The 21,196-nt window shown below is 37.4% G+C and overlaps 1 protein-coding gene across 4 annotated transcripts in view; it reads left to right on the forward strand.

The window, feature by feature from the left end:
• The window catches only part of FGD4 (FYVE, RhoGEF and PH domain containing 4), a 106,649-nt gene extending 85,453 nt beyond the window's left edge, over window positions 1-21,196 (forward strand). For all 4 annotated transcript variants that reach the window (XM_069003113.1, XM_069003117.1, XM_069003114.1 and 1 more), the window contains exons 7-17: window positions 3,107-3,263; window positions 4,365-4,503; window positions 5,442-5,500; window positions 6,117-6,263; window positions 7,519-7,691; window positions 9,852-9,882; window positions 10,055-10,150; window positions 10,561-10,686; window positions 12,681-12,821; window positions 13,988-14,128; window positions 14,307-21,196. In XM_069003113.1, coding sequence (XP_068859214.1) covers window positions 3,107-3,263; window positions 4,365-4,503; window positions 5,442-5,500; window positions 6,117-6,263; window positions 7,519-7,691; window positions 9,852-9,882; window positions 10,055-10,150; window positions 10,561-10,686; window positions 12,681-12,821; window positions 13,988-14,128; window positions 14,307-14,564 — 1,468 coding nt within the window. In that variant the 3' untranslated portion in view covers window positions 14,565-21,196. The remainder of the gene's footprint in view (window positions 1-3,106; window positions 3,264-4,364; window positions 4,504-5,441; window positions 5,501-6,116; window positions 6,264-7,518; window positions 7,692-9,851; window positions 9,883-10,054; window positions 10,151-10,560; window positions 10,687-12,680; window positions 12,822-13,987; window positions 14,129-14,306) is intronic.

Genomic DNA, 21,196 nt, shown 5'->3' on the forward strand with positions numbered 1-21,196 from the left:
CTTCCTCAGGAGCTGACTCAGCACAGGACTTGCATCATTTGCTCAAAATAAAGGACATGGATCTCACTGAAGCCAGGGAGATTACTCATGATCAAATGTCTTGCTAAATTAGGGGTTCAGACTCAAATTATGTGCTGCCTGGTGAATTCATTGTATAGAATACAAAGTTGAGGTAAAGAACATGTACATGGTTTATGACAATGCTGAAGTAGAGTAAACTTTGTTGTTTCTGCTTTCTCTAATAAGGTGGGACACATTCTTCTTCTATGTTTTGCTTTTCTGTTTGAAATTAAAATCCATGTCAGATATATTTAAGGGCCATTTTCCCCTCAGCTTTTCTTGACCTCTATTTGGAGCCAGCAAGGATAGAAGAAGTGTAAATATACTCTGTAATAATAATGTAGACATATAGTATCTTTATCCTGCCTTGGTGTGTGTGATTCTGGATATATTAAAACATAGCCATGCATTTTTGGTCTCTTCTATGTAATTGAAAAAAAAAAGTCTCAAAACATTGCTGCTTCCCTACCTTCTTTGGGAAAAAGGATAACCTCATTTAAAAAGAAATTACAAATACAGTTTCATCCAGTTGTTTCACCTCAGCACTTGTTTGGCTCCTATATTCTGTGATATCTGGAATTTATTATGAGGAATTCAAGTGTTTGTCCATGCATAATTTCCAGTTACACTATCATACAACCCCTTTATTATCAAAAAACACACCACAAATGAGAAGAAAAATGCTTTTTTGGTGACATATATGAAAATCTTAGACCATACAGGGATGCTTTAGCCAGCAGCTATGTATCTTCTGACTCTGTAAGACGATACCCCTTTAAATGATGATTCTTTAAAATAGAATACTTACCATGCCCAATCACATGGTACCTCTGTGTAGTTTATAATGCAAGAAAGTCAATAAAATGTAAGCACTGTGAAATATAAGAAAGCTTACACCTTAAGTTCCCAGCAGAGTGACTTGAGTAAGGTAAAGCTCCCTGTTTCTTTTAACAAAAGTTGAAAAAATCTGATAGGAAATATGAATGCCTGGATTACAATAGAGTGCATGTTCATGAGAAGTGGAGTTTAGATGTTTAAAAAACAGCTCACACTACATTATGTCAGTGCTGTATCATTTGAAATGAAATTCACGATGTAATCTTAAAATTCTGCTCTAGACACGTTACGGAGCACAGAAGATGGGTTGCCTTACTTTACATATTTGCAGAATGCTAAACTGCTCACTACTATTGTGTGTATAACTATATTTTTTCAAAGGTTGAAAAGTGCTTTTGTAGATAAGCTTTGACTCTTGGTGCAGAGCTAATAAATTGCATTACAAGGATATTATCTTTTCCACATTGCTTGAAAACAACCTTTGTGCTGTACCTGAGACAGCCTGTTTAAATGTCCTTGAAACACTGTGCTTTTGGGAGGAGTTAAAAGAAAGGGTGCAGTTGAAGACAACTCTTTTTGATCATTGCTGAAAGAAAAATCTGGGGTAATTTTCTCTCCCCATCACTGGTCTCTGAAATTGTCTGGCACAACAGCTTCTGCCAGATACAGTCTTTTCTCAGCAGCTCCTCTCATTAGACACAAGAAATTGAGTATGTTCTGGGGGTAGGTTTATGTGCTTCTATTATTCTTTATCTTCCAACAAAAAAGCTGGATAAAAATTGCTGACTCTTTCCTTGAGTTGTGGTTTGAATTGAAAACTTAGAGTAAAAATACGTAATTGTATCTGGGAAAGCAGATCAAAATCAAATCCCTCTCTTTTGGAAGAAAAAGCGGTGTGAATCTAAACTTACCAAGTGAAATTGTCTGGTAGCTGCATTTTGAATGAGTTGAGCAACAGCTGGAGCTGAATATCTCTTACAACACATGGCTTGAAAACACTGGGAACAGCCTTGTTGCAATGTATTTCCCATGGAAAATGTGTAACAGAGCGTAACAGAGCATAACAGTGATCCCAGGCCATAGAATCATAGAACAGTTTGGCTTGGAACAGACCTTAAAGATCATCTCATTGCAACTGCCCTTCCATGGGCAGGGATACCTTCCACTGGACTATCAAATTAACAAGATACAATACCCTGAGTCTTCTGTACCCGAGGACAACCAGTAGCAGATACTTGGGAATAATATAAGAGCACAGCATGATTGCAGAGACCAGCTTCCCACCCTGTCTTGTCCCCTCATTGCCAACCCCAGCAGTAGCAGAGTCCTCTGCCAGGTGTTACACAGCAGCTCTCTGCCCTCGCAGAGGCAGCTGGAGCTGGACCAGTTTTTGTCAGTCCTGCAATATTCAGTATCCAAGTATAACTTTTCCCTTCTGCACAGCTTTTCTCTCATAGAAGTGGTGTGTTGGAGTGGAGTGTAGAAGTAATTGCAGTAGATTTCTTCACTTTAGACCGCTATGAGAACATTTATTTCAGACTTTGAGAAATTCAGAGAGCCTGGCCTTGAAAATGAGAGATGAAATGTGCTTCCTATGGCAGTTCTTGGAGATGCCTGTGTGCTTTGGGAGTGCAGCTTCTCTCAGCCTCTCCATCTGTTACTTTACTATTCTGTTTTATCTGAAGATACCTTTAGGAATTGGGAAAAATGCAGAAAGCTCTCACAAAAGACTGGAATCGAAGGGATTATCTTTCCTTCATATGCTTCTTTAGATAAATAGTAATTAAAAAAAGAAGTTAATACATATATTTATACAAGGCACAGAGGGGAAGATGTACAGTATGGGTTTAGCCCTCAAACCAAACCACAGGTTAGATATTTCAAAGGTTAAATTATGATCAAAAGAAGATAATGCAGTTTTAAGGAATTGCAGATAAAATAAATTAGGCTATATCTTGTAAATAAAACCTTTCAAGTCTTCAATTTCTAGCTTTTCTTATTTTAGTCCTCTACTTGACCTATAGTGCTTATACATCATCCAAGGGGATGCAAACACTCTTTCCATGTGAATTCAGATTTACTTGTTACGTTGGAACTCCACATGAGGTGATCCCAAGGATTTTCTATTAAACACTTGAAACCTTTTATAACCTTGTGTGACTTTTTTTCTTCCCTGTTTGCTCTGAGATTCCACCCTCTTACTTTGCAGGACTACCACCCCTAGGATTGGAGATATTCTGCAAAAGTTGGCTCCTTTCCTTAAGATGTATGGAGAATATGTGAAGAATTTTGACAATGCAATGGAATTGGTGAAAACGTGGACTGAACGGTCACCTCAGTTCAAGTTCATTATTCAAGACATTCAGGTAATGGTGAGAATAACGTAGATCCTCAAGTGATACAAGTAATATATAAAAATACAAAGGTTTGTGGATAAATAAATGATTAAAGAGAAAATTAAATAAATCCCTCAGAATGAAGGTTGTTGGTTTTATCCACTTCACAGTGCGTTTGTCCCTTCTCCTTCCTGCACACGTGCACAACCCACCCACAAAAATCCAGATTTTTCTCCTGCAAAATGGAGGGGCAAATTGTAAAGGCTGAAACATCTGAAGACTCAAAAAATAGTGCATTTTGTTGTAAATACCAGAAGTAAACACCACTGTAGGATAAAGTGACATAGCAGTGCAACTCTAGATCCCTGCACTGCCTCCTTAAACACTGTGTCTGCTGACAGTAATGCTGAGCACAGAAAGCTTCAGAGCCCGGGGATGCCAGTCCTTTCCAAAGGCTCGTTTCACACCCTCTGGTGCTCCCTGTGGGTGTCTCCGGGAATCGGCAGGTGTGTGTCCTACTGCAATCTGAGCACTTACAAATAGGATAAAGTATTTCTACTTAAATTTTACTGCTCTGTGGGGTCTTGTGGTTGTAGGCCAGGGAAGAAAACAATTTAATGTAATTCTTGTTTTTCTAATCTAATTGCATCTAAGATTATGGAAATGAATATACATCTTAAAATTTGAGGGAGGGATGCTGCTGAGGGAGTTGACATTATAAATGAAACTCAAGGAAAGCATTCCCTCCTCGGATAGGTAAAATATACCTTTGTAGCCCATTTAAGTGGTTGTTTATAATATGTGGTCATGAACTGTTCTTATTAATTCAGAAGTATTTCTCTTGTCTGTTATCACAAACCTCATTTAAAATGCACTGGAGTTTAAAAGATTTTTTTCGTAAGACTTTTTTGCTAAGACTGTCAAATACTTAGAAAAGCTTTTTTTTGCAGTTATTTTTTGGGAAGATTTTCTAATCATCTGGTTTGGTAAAATAGTTCTGTTTTCTTTCAGAAGGTCTATCATGCACGTTTCAAAATACATTGTTTATGTTTCATCAGTCATGACTTTGATTTTACGATAGAGTAATGACATTCTTGCCTGCTTCATTGAAATATGTTTACAATTTTTTAGAAGGAAAAAGTGTGTGGAAATTTGACATTGCAACATCACATGCTAGAACCAGTCCAACGCATTCCACGCTACGAGATGCTTCTAAAGGACTACCTAAGGAAATTGCCTCAGGATTCCCTAGACTGGAAAGATGCTGAAAGTAAATATCTTCAGGCCATTAAAGGAGCTGTAATAAGATATTAGTAAGAGCATACTGTAAATTAGAGACATTTTCAGGAAAGATCAAGTGAAGAATTACCCATGAAAAGAATGATAGGATGTCTTCAGTGGAATCATAAGATTCTTTGAAAAAAAATCTGTTTGAATTGAAGTTAATTTAAAAATCATAAAGCCTTTAGTATTCTCTTGGAGCACATAAGTTTTGCTTTAGTTTTGAAATAGCACACAGGTTTTGATTTGTTTGCTTTGCAGGTGATCAGGGCTTGTGGTGGCTTTTTTTTTTTTTTTGTGTGTGTTGGCATTTTGGTTTGCTTTGTGCACATTTGGAACATGTGACTGTTATTTGTAAAACAGTGAAGTTAGACTCCTTGTATTTTTAAGCTTCTGCAGGGAAAAAGCACAGCCCACTTTTAAATTTCTTCCTCTCTGCATTTACACAAGAACAGTTCAAGATATTTGCCTGGAGTTTTCAAAATCACTTGCCAGATAATTCTTTTAAATATTTCATTTTTTAGTACCAATACAGTAAACACTTGTAAGATGAGCTGTTTCAACTGGAAAATATAGTTTGACTTTCTGAATTACTTTGAGAAAAGGAGGGAGAGAACCATGACTGTTCTTGTCACAGAAAAATGTGATTCTAAGTGCTGAAGTGCTACAGTAATCTGCAAAAATTCTCTTCTGATCTTTCCATATTATAATTTCTATTTGGTAGCTGACTTTTTTATGCTTTCCACTTTACCTTATTTCTTTTTATTGGTAACTGAAGAAATTTATAGTACTTTGTAATTTACATAAAAAACCAAACATGTTTATAGAATTACTCCCCCCCCCCTTTTTTTTTTCCCCCTATGTAGTATACAAATATGTGAAGATGCAACTTACTGGTTTTACTTATTTTCTTTTTCTTCTGTCTAGAATCCCTGGAAATTATATCCACTGCAGCAAGTCACTCGAATAGTGCAATAAGAAAGATGGTAAATGATCCTTGTTTTCCTGATCACTTTTCAGTATATTTCAATATTTGGTGAAGCTAGGAGAGTGAATTGCAAATCTTCCCTAAAATGGCAAGAATTGGTTTCGTGGGTCAGATTGTTCCTACTTAGTGTATTTACACAGCTCCTGGAGATGATAGACAAAATCTGTCATTGCAGCTAATTCTCTCAAGTGGGAAATGGGACAGATTTAGTTCTTCTCCTGGCTCAAATCACTGATACTGCACTGAACTCTTAACCTTGGTTCATCTGTATCTGTCAGTGCAGGATAAAGTTTGTAGAGGGCAGTGACTGTTTCTCTCCCACATTGGGCTGGGATGGAAGGAACTTAATTGAAATGTGAGATATTTTGGGCAAGAAATTATGCAGACTGTACATATAACCGTGTTTTAAAAATTACCGAGGATATAACATTTCTAAAAGTACTTCTTTCTTTATCAACAAAGTTAATCAGTCAGACCACACATACTGGGTATAAATATGTTTTTAAAAGCTAAGAGTCCCCAGATTTATGCATGCTCCCATTATTTAATTTAAACATGCATAAAGATCTGTGCTTTCAATAACTAAGTTTTATAACTATCTTTTCACTGTAAAGGAGAATCTAAAGAAGCTGTTAGAGATATATGAGATGCTGGGAGAAGAGGAGGACATCGTGAACCCTTCAAATGAGCTGATCAAAGAAGGACAGATCCTTAAACTCGCTGCTCGCAACACGTCTGCTCAAGAGCGATATCTTTTCCTGGTGAGTAGGGTGGCTGCTGATTACAGATGCACACCCTAGAGCACGAGAATTTTGAAATTCTCATTAAACTGAAATGTAAAAGCCTAGGGTCTTTGTCCTGATAGACTGTGTGTTGAGGTCCCAGTAAGTCTCGTGGTTCTGTGGGAGCTTTTTATCGTGGCAGGTCATCCTCTCAGCAGGAATTCAAAAAGTACAGCCATGGTCCCTTACAACTCCCTTGGAAAAGGCTTGGTGTAGTTTGTTGCTTCCCATGCATTGAAAATTGCTGATACATCTTTGCTCATGGGCCTCTGGCATGGCCCATCCTCTGATTAATAAAGGGTAGTGAAGGGATGTTGAGGCACAGCTCCTGCTTATCTGTGGTCCAAGCAAAAGGAGAAATCATTGAATAGTAAGACCTCAGTTGGAGCTAGACAGCTGCTTTAAATGATGTTCCCTTATAATGAGAGGTGACAAGCTCAAATGTGCCTGTGATACAGACTAGGCAATAGTCTAGTCAGGGTTTCTATGAAATAGGATTTAACCAAAATGAGTTTTTCTTTTTAATAATTAATTTTGAGAAAAACGAGAGGGGAAAAATGTGAAAAAATTAAACACTTTATATCTGATTTAGTAACTGTGCTTCTAGACTGGGCCTTTAGACATTTAAACATTATTTAAAGTTCTGACTTCAATAAAGGAATGTATCTTTGTCCTGCTCATGCACTATTTTTTCCCCCTGTGATATGGAGGGTTTCAGGGAATAAAAACTTTAAGAAAGGTTGTTTTGTCTTGGAGAAAAGACAAAAAATGTCTTCAAATAACATTGGTTGCAACAAGTACAAAACCAAATTATTTTGGTACGGGAGAAATATAAATGTATACACTGAAGGAAAGAGTCCTTATTCTGCAGTTTACAGTAGGTTTTGCAGAACTGGGGCACAAGAATGGGTGTTTTGTTAAAAAGCTTTACACTGGTAGAGAATATCTAGTTTGAGTACAGTTTGATAATAAATGCTATGAAGAGTGCTGCATATACAGAACAATTATTCTTACATTCACTGAAGCTGTCCCTGAATCCTGTTTCTAAAGAAATAAGAAACAGACCTTGTCTTGCATTAGAGCTTTGGTCTTGTCATGTATGAACTGATCAGGAAAGGACCTGCTTTCTCACCCACCAAGTCTAGCTTTGTGACATTGTCCAGCTCTCAGTGGACAAACTGGCTTTATCTGCGTTTTTCTTAGTGCAAAACCATGTGTTTATTTTTTTCCCCAGTTTAACAATATGTTGCTCTACTGCGTCCCCAAATTCAGCCTGGTAGGATCAAAGTTCTCTGTTCGAACCAGAGTTGGCATAGATGGCATGAAGATTATAGAAACTCATAATGAAGAATATCCACACACTTTCCAAGTGTCTGGAAAGGAGAGGACACTGGAGTTGCAGGCCAGGTAAGCAGACTTTTTAGCCAGTTTCTTGAGATCAAACATATACACACAGAAGAGTGGATTAACAGATTTGAAGAAAGATGCAGTGGATTTCATCGTAATGTTGGTGTTTTGAAAATTAGCCTAGGCTGCCAAAAAAACATGCATTGTCAGTCCAAGAATCTCTCTGAGTAGAAGATGCATCTAGGATTCCTAGCACATTGCCTAACTTTGCAGAAATGCCCAAGATAGCTGTGAATGGGCTGGCTGGGAAATCAAGAGCAGTGCCAAGGCAGCCTGTCTGACTGAAGTGTTTTAGGACACTGAGTGTGTTTAGGACACAGAAGTGCCTCTGGGATCTGAGCTGCCTTGGTGCTAGTGAGTCTGTTCACCTCAGGGCACAGAGCTCAACAAAGCTCTCCCCCCTGGTGGGTTTATCTCCACAGAACAGAGTTTCCTGAAGCAGCAGGTGGGCATCTGCTTTCCTCTGTTCCTCAGGCCCATTTCCCATCTACTTGTTTTCTTCCAGTCCCAAGTATCAACCTCCTCCTGGAAGGCGAGCTCTCCTTTTAGTTCTTGGGTCCTTTTCCTCCAGCTGCACTCTTCTGACTGGCACTTCTTCTGCTTTCCTTATCAGTTCTTGTATCCTCCTTTTGCTGAGTTACCTTCCCCTTACCTTTTTTGCATTGCCTAGACTAAATCTTCCCTGTTTAGACTCAAATAAAGAGAGATGCTCCTCCTCTTATTTTAGGCCGGCTTAAAAGTCCCATTCTTAGCAGTCAGGATTTCATTGCAGAGAGGGGAGGACTAAATAAGCAGGAAAATGTCCATGGTGGGTCCAGTTCAGTGCTGGCACATTATATTTGGGGACAAACCATAGCTTGCTAGCCAATGAACTTGCAAGCTGCTTTCCTTTATGGAAAACCTGTAATATTGAATGAGAGTTACAGCAGTGAATGGGTAAAGATAACAGCTGTTTACCTACACTTTCATTCAATTTGAAATTAAATGTATACTTCGAAAATGACACAAGAAAAGCTTTCCACTAAGATCTGCAAGACTTCTGGGATGTATTTTTGGCTATCAGTCACATCTAGTGTAAATTACTATATGATATCTTGCTAAGTATTATGCAAATTGTTATGCCATATACCCATTTCAATGGTGAAAGGTGGTATCTGGCTATACCATTTCTGAGGCACGTTTTAATTGGAAGAAAATTGATACAACAAACTAAGTTTATTTTGTTAACTTTCCTACATTACCAGTAGGGGAAAGTTTATTGCATTAGCTTATTTTAGGTGTGAGAAGCACAGATTTTCATCTTTTGTTTTGTTTTGTGATCATTGTTAGAATGCATTAAAGTCTGTACAAAATGATGAAGGAATAAGTACCAACAAGCTCTTATTCAATTATATTAGAAAAATCTGCATTAATGTTTGAGTAGTGTATGTACCCTATGCCTTAACATCCTTAATTCATGAGCTTGTATAACACTGTAATAATTTTTCACTTACTCTCAGGGTATTCTTTACTAGTAGGCTTATATTTATTTTTCTAACTGCTATTGGACATTTTCAATTACAGTTTTTAAACAGCTGGTAGATGATTTCTTTGGAAGGTTGCTGGTCAGGTACTATGCTTAACAGCTCAGCTTTTGGGTTTTACTGTAAGCAGGTAGGAAGAGTGATTTTGACTGCTTGGACAGGTTTCTTCTTCCTCATATGCAGATGGTGTGTGGGAAGGGCAAACAGTTCTTTAGGATTCTGCTTGCTTAAAAGTTTTGCTGATACTGCAAAACGACACGTGGTGAGCTGTTTTAATTGACATGTTGTAAAGGTTCTCTTTTGCATCCTTCAGAGCAACACACAGAAAAATTAAATTTTGTATGACAGGTATTACATGGTGCAGCAGGGGTTTTTTCCCAACACGTTATCCAAGGAGGAGGCCACTTTTGGAGAGCCAGATACACCGAACTGTTAATTCTCATGTTTCTAACTTTTGTCTTCTGGTTTGGTTTGTTTAGTTTTTTGGGTTTTTTTTCAAGTTGGACAGTTAAAAATTAGTATTGTTTAAATTTTTGAGAATTAGTGCAGAATTACTTGGCTTTTGCAAGAAGCTGTTGATAGTGGGATAATGTTTCCTGAACTAGTCTCTAACTAATGTGTCAAATATTTCTTTTAGTTCTGAACAGGATAAAGAAGAATGGATAAAGGTAAATTCATCTACATTCTTTATTTTCTAAACACTTTTTCACTGAAGCAATCAGAAAAGTAATATTCATGTTTTCTGTCTGTACCTTCTCTCTGCTGATCAGTAAGTGGTCAGAATGCAGAATCTGTTTTAAATTTTACCATGTCTGAGGAATTTCTCCACTGTTTCCTTAGGCACTTCAGAGTACTATTGAAGCTTTTCAGCAGAGGAATGAAACCTTCAGAAATGCTATTGCTAAAGAATATGAAGACATGCCTGTTGAAGTCTCTGTAAGCTGCTGTTATTTCTTTGTAACCCTCTTAATACCCACTGTGTTCTTCAATGAGTGGAAAAAGTTTGGCAGGAACTTTGCTTTCAAGCTCATCATTCTTATAGCAGAATAATTACAAAGCAGTCATCTTGTTGGTAATTGTTTTTCTTCATAATGCCAAATCTTGTAAACCAGTCTCTTTCTTTCTTGAGACACGTAACAGAGCACTCTTTCAGTGACGCATCATGATTTTTGACTGGGTTCTTTGTCATTTCTTTTATAGATTTCAAAATGCATTTTGAGCTATGTTTTGTAATTTCCTTTCCAGAGGAAGAGAATAATTATTTTCCCTATTTCAAGTACTGTGCAACTTTTTACTAGCTTTTTTTATTCTTTGATCTTCCCCCTGCCCCTTCCCCCCCCCTTCAGAACGCTGAGCTTGGGAAGAGAGCGCCGAGGTGGATCCGGGACAACGAAGTAACCATGTGCATGAAATGCAAGGAACCCTTCAATGCACTGACGAGGAGGAGGCACCACTGCCGAGCATGTGGACATGTAGGTGCAAACCTCAGTGCCTTGTAGCTGCTAAGCAAGCCCAGGAATGTCTCCAAGCACCTGCTTGACTTCTCATGGCTCCTTGTCGTCACAGAATCATAGAATGGCTTGGGGTGGAAGGGACCTTGAGCATCACCTAGTCCCAGCCCTGCTGCTGTGGGCAGGGACACCTTCCCCTAGACCAGGTTGCTCAGTGTCACATCCACCCTGGCCTTGAACACCTTCAGGGATGGGACATCCACAGCTTCTCTGGGCAGCCTGTTCCAGTGCTGTGAAGTCTGTTGCTGCACTTGTAGCTGAAAGAAGCAGCTCTGCATACCACCAAGAACCCTCTGCCTGCTTCAGTTGGCCTGGTGAATTTGGAAGCCATTAGGAGCAGTGTACATTTGTGTAAAATGTCCCAGGGCCCTGCACATAGTATACTGTCGGTTTTGAGAGACCTCTACTAATATGAAGAGTTTCCAGACCACGTTAAGATGGCATAATCCAGCATTATTTCGGGCAGTGTTGGCTGTCTCCTCTTCACCAGAAGGCCATGAAACCCTGCAATTTTTCATTAGGTTAACTTGGAGCTGTTCCCAGCTGGGTTCAGGGTGTAACTGTGTGAACATGTGAAAGCATCAGGGAAGGAGGGAATGTGAGGGTGGGGAGAGAGCATTGCTGCTTGCTTTCCGTGTGGGATGCTGCAGTTACATATCCAACTTGGGAGCAACCACCAAACAGCGGTAGTATGACTTGGGAATGGTGAGAAGTTACCGAAAGAAGAGCAAACATACCGACTGTGCTTTCTCTTGCCACCCAGCAGCTCTGCCTTTCTCCACCAGATGGTGGTACAAGCTCAGGTTTAGCATTTGTGGTACAGGGTGTGTTGCGTGATTTCTTTCTAATGTTTTGATGTGGTAGGAGGGCTTGCTGCATTCATAACGCTGCTTTTGTGCCTCGCAGGACACTAGAGACTTTTTCAGAAGCTGTGAATTACTGACTCTACCGTTTTCATATGAGGGTTTTCCCCCCAGATCTTTCTGTCTTAAAATTCTGTTGATGTTAAAACCACACCTTCTTCTTGCACTTTAAATTTAAAACACTTTTTCGTGGGAGTTAATTTGGGCCAGCAGTGGTGGCTTTCTAGCAGTGACTAATTGGGAATACTTAACTAGCATTGTCTAGAGCTACAAGCTGAAGGTGGTGATCTAGATTAGTACTGCAAAGCCTTGGTCTACAATAAAGCTTTGTTCAGATGTTTTAGTGGTTCAAGTCCACTTATTTACCTTTCTTTCTTGAAGAAACTACACTGACATTTTTTATTCAGGGCATCTTTTTTCATGTGAAATAAGAATTCTGTGGAGAAACATTTCTAATGAAACAGCTCTCAGTTCTCTTGCATTTCAGGTACAAATATACTGAAAAGAGAAATCAGGGAAAATCAGTGTGATATTGACTCATTTATTCTGTGTATTTATGATTGGATTTTAAAATTGTGAATTTTATATATAGGTATATATACATTTAAACATGCTAATATTTATTAGCAAGTTAAAAAAGTAGCCATTTCTGATTTTGTCATACTTTTATCACTAAAAGGTCATCTCAGTTGTAGGCTTCATTGATTCACTTGACCTCTTTTCTGAGGTTACATAGAAAGCCAGTTGGTAAATGTACCTTTTCAGATTGGCATGCGAAGAAACTACCAGCATGGCTTGTGCTATATTCTGATTCTATACCTAACTTTAAACTACAGATATCATTAAAAGCCCAATGTGATTTTGTGCAAAGTACAAAATTTCCACCAGGTAAATGGGAAGAAGCACTTCTAGTTAAGAAGTAGTGGCACAAATTTGGAAAATCCTTATTTTCAAGTAAGCTATTGTTGACATGTTATAAAGATATTATCTTGTATATAATTTAAAAATATACTACAAAATAGAATACTACTAATTTTTATTTATAGTTCAATAAACTTCTATAAATACTTAAATTTTATTTTTTTTTCTAAGGTGGTTTGCTGGAAATGTTCTGATTACAAAGCACATCTGGAATATGATGGCAATAAATTGAACAAAGTCTGTAAGGACTGCTATCATGTTATAATTGGTTGTACAGACAGTGAAGAAAAGAAGAGGAAGGGCATCTTGGAGGTATGCCATTCAAGAATGCTGTATATGTACAGCTGCAATCATTTTGGTTCATCAGTAGGTGAAAAATGGTAGCATTCTTGCAGGGTTTATTTCCTCTTTGAGAAATAGAAAGTGTTTGGCTCAGTTTCATCCCATTCCATAGATTTGGGTTTCAGCACTCACCTTTGCAAAACTGCTTTGTTTCTTGCAAATTTCATTTTTTTAAAGAGAATTATGAACCTTAGAACTTGTTTGCTTCTTTCAATTACATCAGCTCCTGTGACAAAATTTAACCTTTCCTTATAAAATTTCAGTTTTCTTCTTCTGCACTTAAGCTTTCATAGCAACAAACCCCGCTGCTACCACAGTGATTCTTGAAAATATACACCCAGACTGAAAGAACTGGGGATAGAAACAAGGAGAATGGGGGGGAAATTTGCTCTTCAGAGTCTGAGTAGTAAGATACTGTTTTTGATCCATGAATCAAATGGATCTTTAAGTTGTCAGGTTGCCCTCAGCTTTTGGCATCTGAAAAGTCAAGATCAATGGAAATTTTAACACATAATCATTTTGTGTTCTTTCTTATCATCTCAGGTTCACTATTTAACTTGAGTAGTGTGTTACTCCATCTACAGATTTTAAGTAATTAATCTAATCTTTTCTCTAGGATTAGTGCTTGTGTGATTATGTGATTCTTAGAGATGTGTTTGAATTTGATTCCATCATAATATTTTGACTGCCAAAATAGATAAATTTTCATGTTGGATAGTTAGTGGCACTTCAGTGCCTAATATGGTGTTATTTTGGAAATCAGACGTTGTTGTAGGTGCTCAGAGACAGAGAAAGGCTGGCTGTGGAGGTAAAATGAAAATTGGAGTGATATAGAAGTCTATAATCCAAAATTACTGATGAAAAAAGGAACAGATTACACATGCTAAGGGAATATGTTTTGTGATTGTGTGTGTTTTATATAAATATATATATATATAAAACATATATGTATAATATATATATTCTCCCCGAGTCCAGTCCTTCATGATCTTTCTTGTGTATTTCCTGAAGCTCTTTTGCAGATACTATCCAAGATTTGATAGGAATAGTGATAAATTTATTGCTTTTCTGTTCTGTTTTTAGTCTTTATTGAGGGAAAGTTTATTTTCCTTTTTATGCTTTATACTATCTCCTAGATTGAATCTGCAGAAGTCTCTGGAAATAGTGTCATATGTAGCTTTCTTCAGTACATGGAGAAGTCCAAGCCCTGGCAGAAAGCATGGTGTGTCATACCCAAACAGGAGGCCCTTGTGCTCTACATGTATGGTGCTCCACAGGTATGTACAGGGGAAATGGAAACTATTTTAGTAATTATTGCCACTGATATTTGAGGAAGAGATGTCAAATAGCTTGGGAATGGAGGAAAGATCCAAGTGTTTTCACCACCCTGTATAGCAAATGAGAGGTAATGGGCAATTAGTTGTCTGTTCTTAATAAAGAACTTCTTCTTCTCAGGATGTTAAAGCTCTGGCTACAATTCCTCTTCTGGGCTATACAGTGGATGACACTCCAAAAAGTGCTGACCTCCCCCACAGCTTCAAACTGACCCAGTCCAAGTCTGTGCACAGCTTTGCTGCAGACAATGAGGAACTGAAACAGAAGTGGCTAAAAGTTATTCATTTAGCTGTCAAAGGTGAGACACCAGAATGTCAAAATGAACTGCAAGTGAATTTAGAAGAGCAGCCTGAATCTTCTAAAAAATCTGAATGCTGAAGTTCAAGAACACATGGCATTTTTAAAAGATTTCAGTTGAAATTGTGGTTAACCTTTGTGTTAACCTTTCTCTGCTCAATCAAGGAAAAAAAAAAAGGAAAAAAAAGAAAAAGAAGCTTCTTCCTACCATACACATCTTGGCACTTTATGTTTGGGAAAAAATTCTGGTCTTTTTAGGGATCTTTTTCTTATATTTATGTTCTGTCAATAAAAGTGGTGTACAGGTCCATTTCAGAGATTTTTTAAGAAAATGTGAATGCTATTAAAAATACTTACTAACTTTACTGTGCTACTTGTTTGTTGTAATGCAATTTATTTTTTTTTAAATCCAGTTGCTCTTCAGTTAACATTTGCTACCTTCATTAAGAATGCAAATATTTGAAGCTTCCTACTTACATGTTAGGACTTGCAACAGGATAAAAGATATACCTCCACATTGCCAAAATAGATCTGTACTTAAATATGCAGGGACAGTTTGGTTTAATGTATGTAGTTTATAGATTGATTTCCACAATTCTGTACATATGTTGTATTCACTTGTATCTTTTTAATTAAAGTAATGCAAATTGCTTTCACAGGTATATTGGCTTTTAAGGTTTCAATTTATCAAGGAATCAATCTAATGATTTCCAATCTAGGAATAAATACCTAAAATATGAGAAAACTATATATAATATATGTACAGTATTAAAAATGTACAATACTTGATTATTGCTTTGATTTCATGATACTGGGTTCTTATTAGTGAATAATTTATTTTTTAAAAAAAGCATGTTTTCTATTTGAAATTAAACACAGTCCTAAATTGAAAAATACTGTTCAGTGATTTGTTTTAATAGCTGACACTTAATGATCTTGATACTTTTATGCATCAAAAAATTAGCAGTAATGTAAGTGGCATGCAATGAACAAACGAGTTCCAGTTGTGTTTAAACAAGTAGTGGCTTTTCTTCAGTGTCCTATCACTGTTAGCTTTTAAGAGTGCAGTAGTTTGTTGCTCAAATGCAGTATGTGGTTTGAGAAAAAGCAACAGATTCTAGTAACCTTCTGGGAGCGTGTATTTTTGCTATTATGGTTATTGGAACAAAACATTTTGAACTTAAGTTTTTTAATTTTTGTAGAAGATTAGGTATTGTAACGCTTATTTATGACAACAATCTTCAAGGATTATTGTCTTAAAGTGGAGCCTGCTTTATAAAAATTTAGTATGAAGTCTGAGCTTGCAAATTTGAAATTTTATTAACTATTTGTTTTCTGCTTCTGGGTATAAGGACTCACTGGCTTTACAATATTAAGTTCCTTATGAACTTCCATTCCTATTAGGGTTTTTATACATAGAGGCAAATGACCTCCCTAAAATTTTTACTGTAATATCCTTGAATGAAATATGGCAAACTCAGAGGTAGTGATTGACTATCAACTAAAATCATTGCTGTCTTTCCTTTTTTAAACCCTTAAAGGAAGGAAAATATGTAACTTCTACAATCAACTTGTCATAAGAACATTCAGGAGTCTCACTTAATAAATCTGCAGTCTGTGTTTTAAATCATGTCAAGCTGAAGAGCTCAGGTTCAATTTTGTTAGTAACATGACAACAGATTTAAATTGTTGGGGTTTTATAATGAGTTTGTCAAACAAACTATTCACTGAACTCCTACACCTGCTTTACTCTTTCTGCAACACTACAGGGAACAAAACCCAACACATTTTGCATTTAGCAAGTGATTAATATCTGTTTGTAGTGTCAAGCATACATGAGCATGCAGTGTCCATCATTCCTTCATAAGAATGTTGTGTAACTTAATGTCAGTGGGATGGATTTTGCTCTCACCTGCAGAGGTCCAAGATCTACAATAGCCTTTAGATTCCACAGCTTTACACCGGTGTTAATAATGATCAGGACATGGTATGGTAGAGTACTAACTCTCCAGCTGACTTGGTGCATGTCAGTTGTGAATTCTCTTCCTTGGGTGCTCTCTGTGTCCAGATTATTCTGGATATAATCCTAGTATTAATTTTATCTGATGTGCAAGCTCTTCTGTAATTCTCTTAGAGATTTTAAGTTACTTCTACTGGCAGCTGTGTTTACCTTTAGCAAGGGGCAGCTCAAGCCTGTTTTGGTTCATGTTGGTGAGTACCATCAGATCTTTGCCAAGGTCTCCCTAGCTAATACATCTTGCATAGACCTTGGCAAGGGATGGGGGAACATTCAGGTAAGCAAGCAGAACTCTTGGTGGCAATCTTTCCTTCATGGCCATCTCCCAAAAGTGGCTATCTTCTACAAGAGCCTCAAGTGCAATTGTGGGATATGGGGAGTTGTCTTACCACATCCCAATATATCAAAACAGTTTCCCATGGTCAAGTTGTTGAGTGTAAAGGAAGAAGTTGCTTTAAAGGAGTTCTCAGATAGGAAGGACTGAGCTGTACTGAACATATGATGGTATGACTGTAGTAATAGAATGAATTAGGTTGGAAAAGGCCTCTTAGATCCCTGGGTCCAACCACTGCCCAGCACTGCCAAGTCCACCACTAAACCATGTCCCTAAGTGCCACATCTTTTAAATACCTTCAGGGATGGTTGACTCAACCCTTGCCCTAGGCAGCCTGGTCCAGTGCTTGACCTCCCCTTTGGTGACAAAATATTTTCTAAAATCCAGTCTAAACCTCCCCTGGCACAACTTGGGGCCACTTTCTCTTGTCCTATTGCTTGTTTCTTGGGAGCAGAGACTGATCCCCTCCTCACCATCATCTCCTTTCAGGGACTCGTAGAGAGCGATAAGGTCCCTCCTGAGCCTTCCTTTCTCCAGGCTGAACACCCCCAGCTCCCTCAGCCACTTCTCACAGGACTTGTGCTCCAGACCCTTCACCAGCTCTGTTGCCCTTCTCTGGGCCCACTGCAGCACTTCCATGTCCTTCTTATCATGTCTTTCATGTCCCAGAACTGGACACGGCACTTGAGGTGCAGCTTTGCCCATGCCAAGTACAGGGGAACAGTCATTGCCCTGGTCCTGCTGGCCACACTGTTGCTGATATAATAGTGTGTCTTGCCCATCTGGGCACACACTGGCTCATTCTCAGCTGCTGTCAGCCAGCAATCCCAGGTCCTTTTCCACCAGGCAGCTTTCCAGCCTTTCTTCCCCAAGCCTGTAGCACTGCAGGGGGTTGTTGTGACCCAGATGCAGGACCCAGCAACTGGCCTTGTTGAACCTCATGGAGCTGGCTTAACCCATTGATCCAGCCTGTCTGGATCTCACTGCAGAGCCTTCCTGCCCTCCAGCGGGTCAACATCCTATCCAACTTGGTGCTGTGTAGTACACTCTGTCTTCTAAGCTCCTGCAAACTTAATTCTAAGCCAGGTAGGAAGCCCCATTCCAGTTTAGTGATTAGAAGTAGGAATTTCTGTGCTGCTTTATTGTTATAATGGTACTGAGTAGTTGAAGCTACTTGAATGGTTGCAGCATCTCTCAGATGAAGCCCTGCATTTGGGCATAAGCAACTTGAAATGAAGTTAGCACTGGGAGTTGTTTGCTTGGATGTTAGCCTCACGTTTGCTTTCAGCCACTAAATTTTATATAGTACAGGATATTTTATTTACTCTAGTGAAACCCCTTTTATGTTCTCATAATCAATTGCTTGGTTAGGATTGTTCCCTCTGAGTCAGAATGTGTTGGCACTCAAATATATGGTTCTGTGTGTATTTTGTGGGAAAAGTATGTATTACCAATATTCAAGAACATCAGAATATGGAGAAACTGCTTCTAAATTTAACCACCCCGTTGTCTTCATTCTTCACAGACAAGCCCTCCTACAGTATCCCAAACTTTAAATTGTAAATTAGGACTGCAGAGGAACAAATGCAAAGTCATAGCTGCTGTGGCTTAAGAACTATGACCAAAGCAGTGAAATTAAAACCATCATTCTAACAAGGTAGAAGCTGTTCCCATTTGAACTAAATTCTGAAATTCTTCAAGGAAAAGAAAAAAGGCTTTAAATTTGTGAGCATAAAGCTCTGTGTGTAAGGAATAAACTGTAACTAAGCATTCATTCATAATGCATGAATGCATGTGAATGGCTCTGCTGAATTATTTAAATTTTGCAACTCTTGTGTTCAAGAAATACTTGTTTCTCACTTTAAAAGTGATCAGTCTTCTGTGCGATTTAAAGCAGATCAAAAGTTATTTTAGTGGTTTTATCTGTGTTCAACCAGAACAAGACTTAATTTTATCATTAATATTTTTGGATCATAGTAATATATTTTTTGAAATTACTTATTTTTCCCCCTACCATGGGAAAATAGTGTATCATAATATCTGCATGTCTGCACCATTCCTCCAGACCCTCTAAAAATTCTCTTTTGGTATCAGGTACTCCTGCTTGGTTGAAGAGCTGCTATAAAATCTGTATCATGTAGTATTTTCAAATCGCTTTATGCTGAGTAGTTTTGTTTATTCCAAAATGTATTTAACTTATATGTGCAAAATAGATATTGAGAGTACAAAACATTCTCTTCTATTTGGAGTAGAATATTAAACCACTTTAATTGCATGTATATATAGTAGCACCTTTTTATGCAAAACCATCTCAAAGTGCTTTACAAATCTCCTCAAAGATTCTAACTTCCTTTCATAGAAAAGAGGATTTTTATTCTTCATGTTTTCAAATTATGGATGAAGGCAAGGCACTGATTAAATATAGAGTAAATACACTACCACCTAAGTAAAATTTAGGTGAGATTATAGAAGTATGCTCTAGAGACTTCCAAGTGGAGTCATACGGAAAAAAAAATACATATATTTAAAAAAACAACAAGTGGGAAAGATGTGGAAACACTTGACAGGTTGTTTGGGTTCATCACCACATAGCTAGTATTAGAAAATCATCAGCTTTTAATGTCAAGGAAAGACTAAATAAAATTCACAGAGGGTAGTTATTTCTTATACTGAAGGAAAGACTTTCAGGAAAGAAATAAACATTCCATGTAGAAATAATCCTAAGCAATAAAAAAAGGTCTTTCTCCATATAGCTGCTATAAACTAGTACAGGCCTGCTGGAGCTATTATACCTTCAGTGATTTAAATTCATGTGGAATCTGCCTTACATTATATAAGGACATTTGTGGAAGATGAAACTTCCACCAGTTTGGGAGCTGCTGAGATACCACGTTTTCATCTGGAGGTAATTGATGTAGGGGTGAATGAAAACAGCTGGAAATATATCCAAAAGTAAATGATTGAAGAGAAATAATTTTGTGGTAGAACTGGCTATCCTTAAGATAAATCTGTTGGTGAAACGGGCATCATTCTTAGTCTCTGTGGTCTACTGTTATTTGAAATCTGAAATTGAATATATGGGGTTAATGTTTTTTTCTCTAGTCTATGGCCCTGTTGGTGTGAGGAATTTATCTAGCTGGTTCTGACCCATGGGACTGTAAGTATGTTCCTCAGATAGGAGTTTTAATCTGCTAGCCAGATTGTTTCCTAAATCCTTTTCCTTTGACAGAACATAACATTAATTTAATGATTACATATGTGTGTGTATATACACATATGCATATGTGTGTGTGTATATGTATATAAGTGTATTTATGTATTTGAGACTATTATTCAGATGACTTGTTTTCAAGCAGTATTTCACAATCAAAAAATACACTGTGCTGCATTCAAAATAGAATGTATAATGACTGTGTTGAGTGTGCTTTCCAGAAAAAGGAGAAAGATTGAGGTAGATCTGCATGTTTACTATTTCAGCCTATAAAAACAAACACAAAAGCTCCCACAATCATGCTAATTCCAGTGAGGCATTTCAATCAGCTTTCTTTGAAAGCTTGTGATTTAATTTCTTCCCAGAATCAACTCTGGCATTTTGTTTCACCCCTTCCTCTTCTTAGCACAAGTGAATGTAGCATTTGTTTTTTCTCAAAATCCTCAAGGAGATTTCTTTGAATAAATCATGTTTTCAGCCTCTGCATAACACCAGCCTACTTCTGTTTGTGGCTCATCCTCATAGATTCATTAAGTATTAATGGTGGAAACATTCAGAAAAGAGGGAACTCTATCAAAGCATTTTTGCATCTATGTACCCTGGTATTTTTAAGCCAAATTTGTTGCATGTAGAGAACAGTTCGCAATAGAAATATTATTTTTTCTACCAGTGTATTTTCTAGTCTGCAGCCCTTAAGGCAGATTAATACATTAATTTTAGTGGGAGCTGTATCAGCTGTAATTGATACATTCTAACTCAAACATTTTAATGTTTGACATCAGAATTACAGGCTATACATGTTAATTTCCCTTCATTATGGAAGCATTTTGGATTTTAATTGCAAAACTGTTTCTTAAAAAAATAATTGGAAGAGGTGTAAATTTGTTTTGGTTTTGCAATAAAGTGAATAATATTAAAAAGGTGAAATAAAAATGCCATTGTAAGTTGTGCAAATGTAAGTCATCATTTTTATGGTTAAGAAATATATGAATGTAAAAAAAGTTGAAGATATTGTACATATTTTCTGTAATATATGTATATTTGATCCTAAGGTGGGTGGAGAATTGTAAAAATTAAGCACTTTAATTCATGTTGAGTACTTAAAAAGAAAAGAAATTTGTATCCTGTAAAATAAAAGCATCATTAAATAA

Source organism: Aphelocoma coerulescens, chromosome 1A (genome assembly GCF_041296385.1).
Source record: "Aphelocoma coerulescens isolate FSJ_1873_10779 chromosome 1A, UR_Acoe_1.0, whole genome shotgun sequence".
Lineage (NCBI taxonomy): Eukaryota > Metazoa > Chordata > Aves > Passeriformes > Corvidae > Aphelocoma > Aphelocoma coerulescens.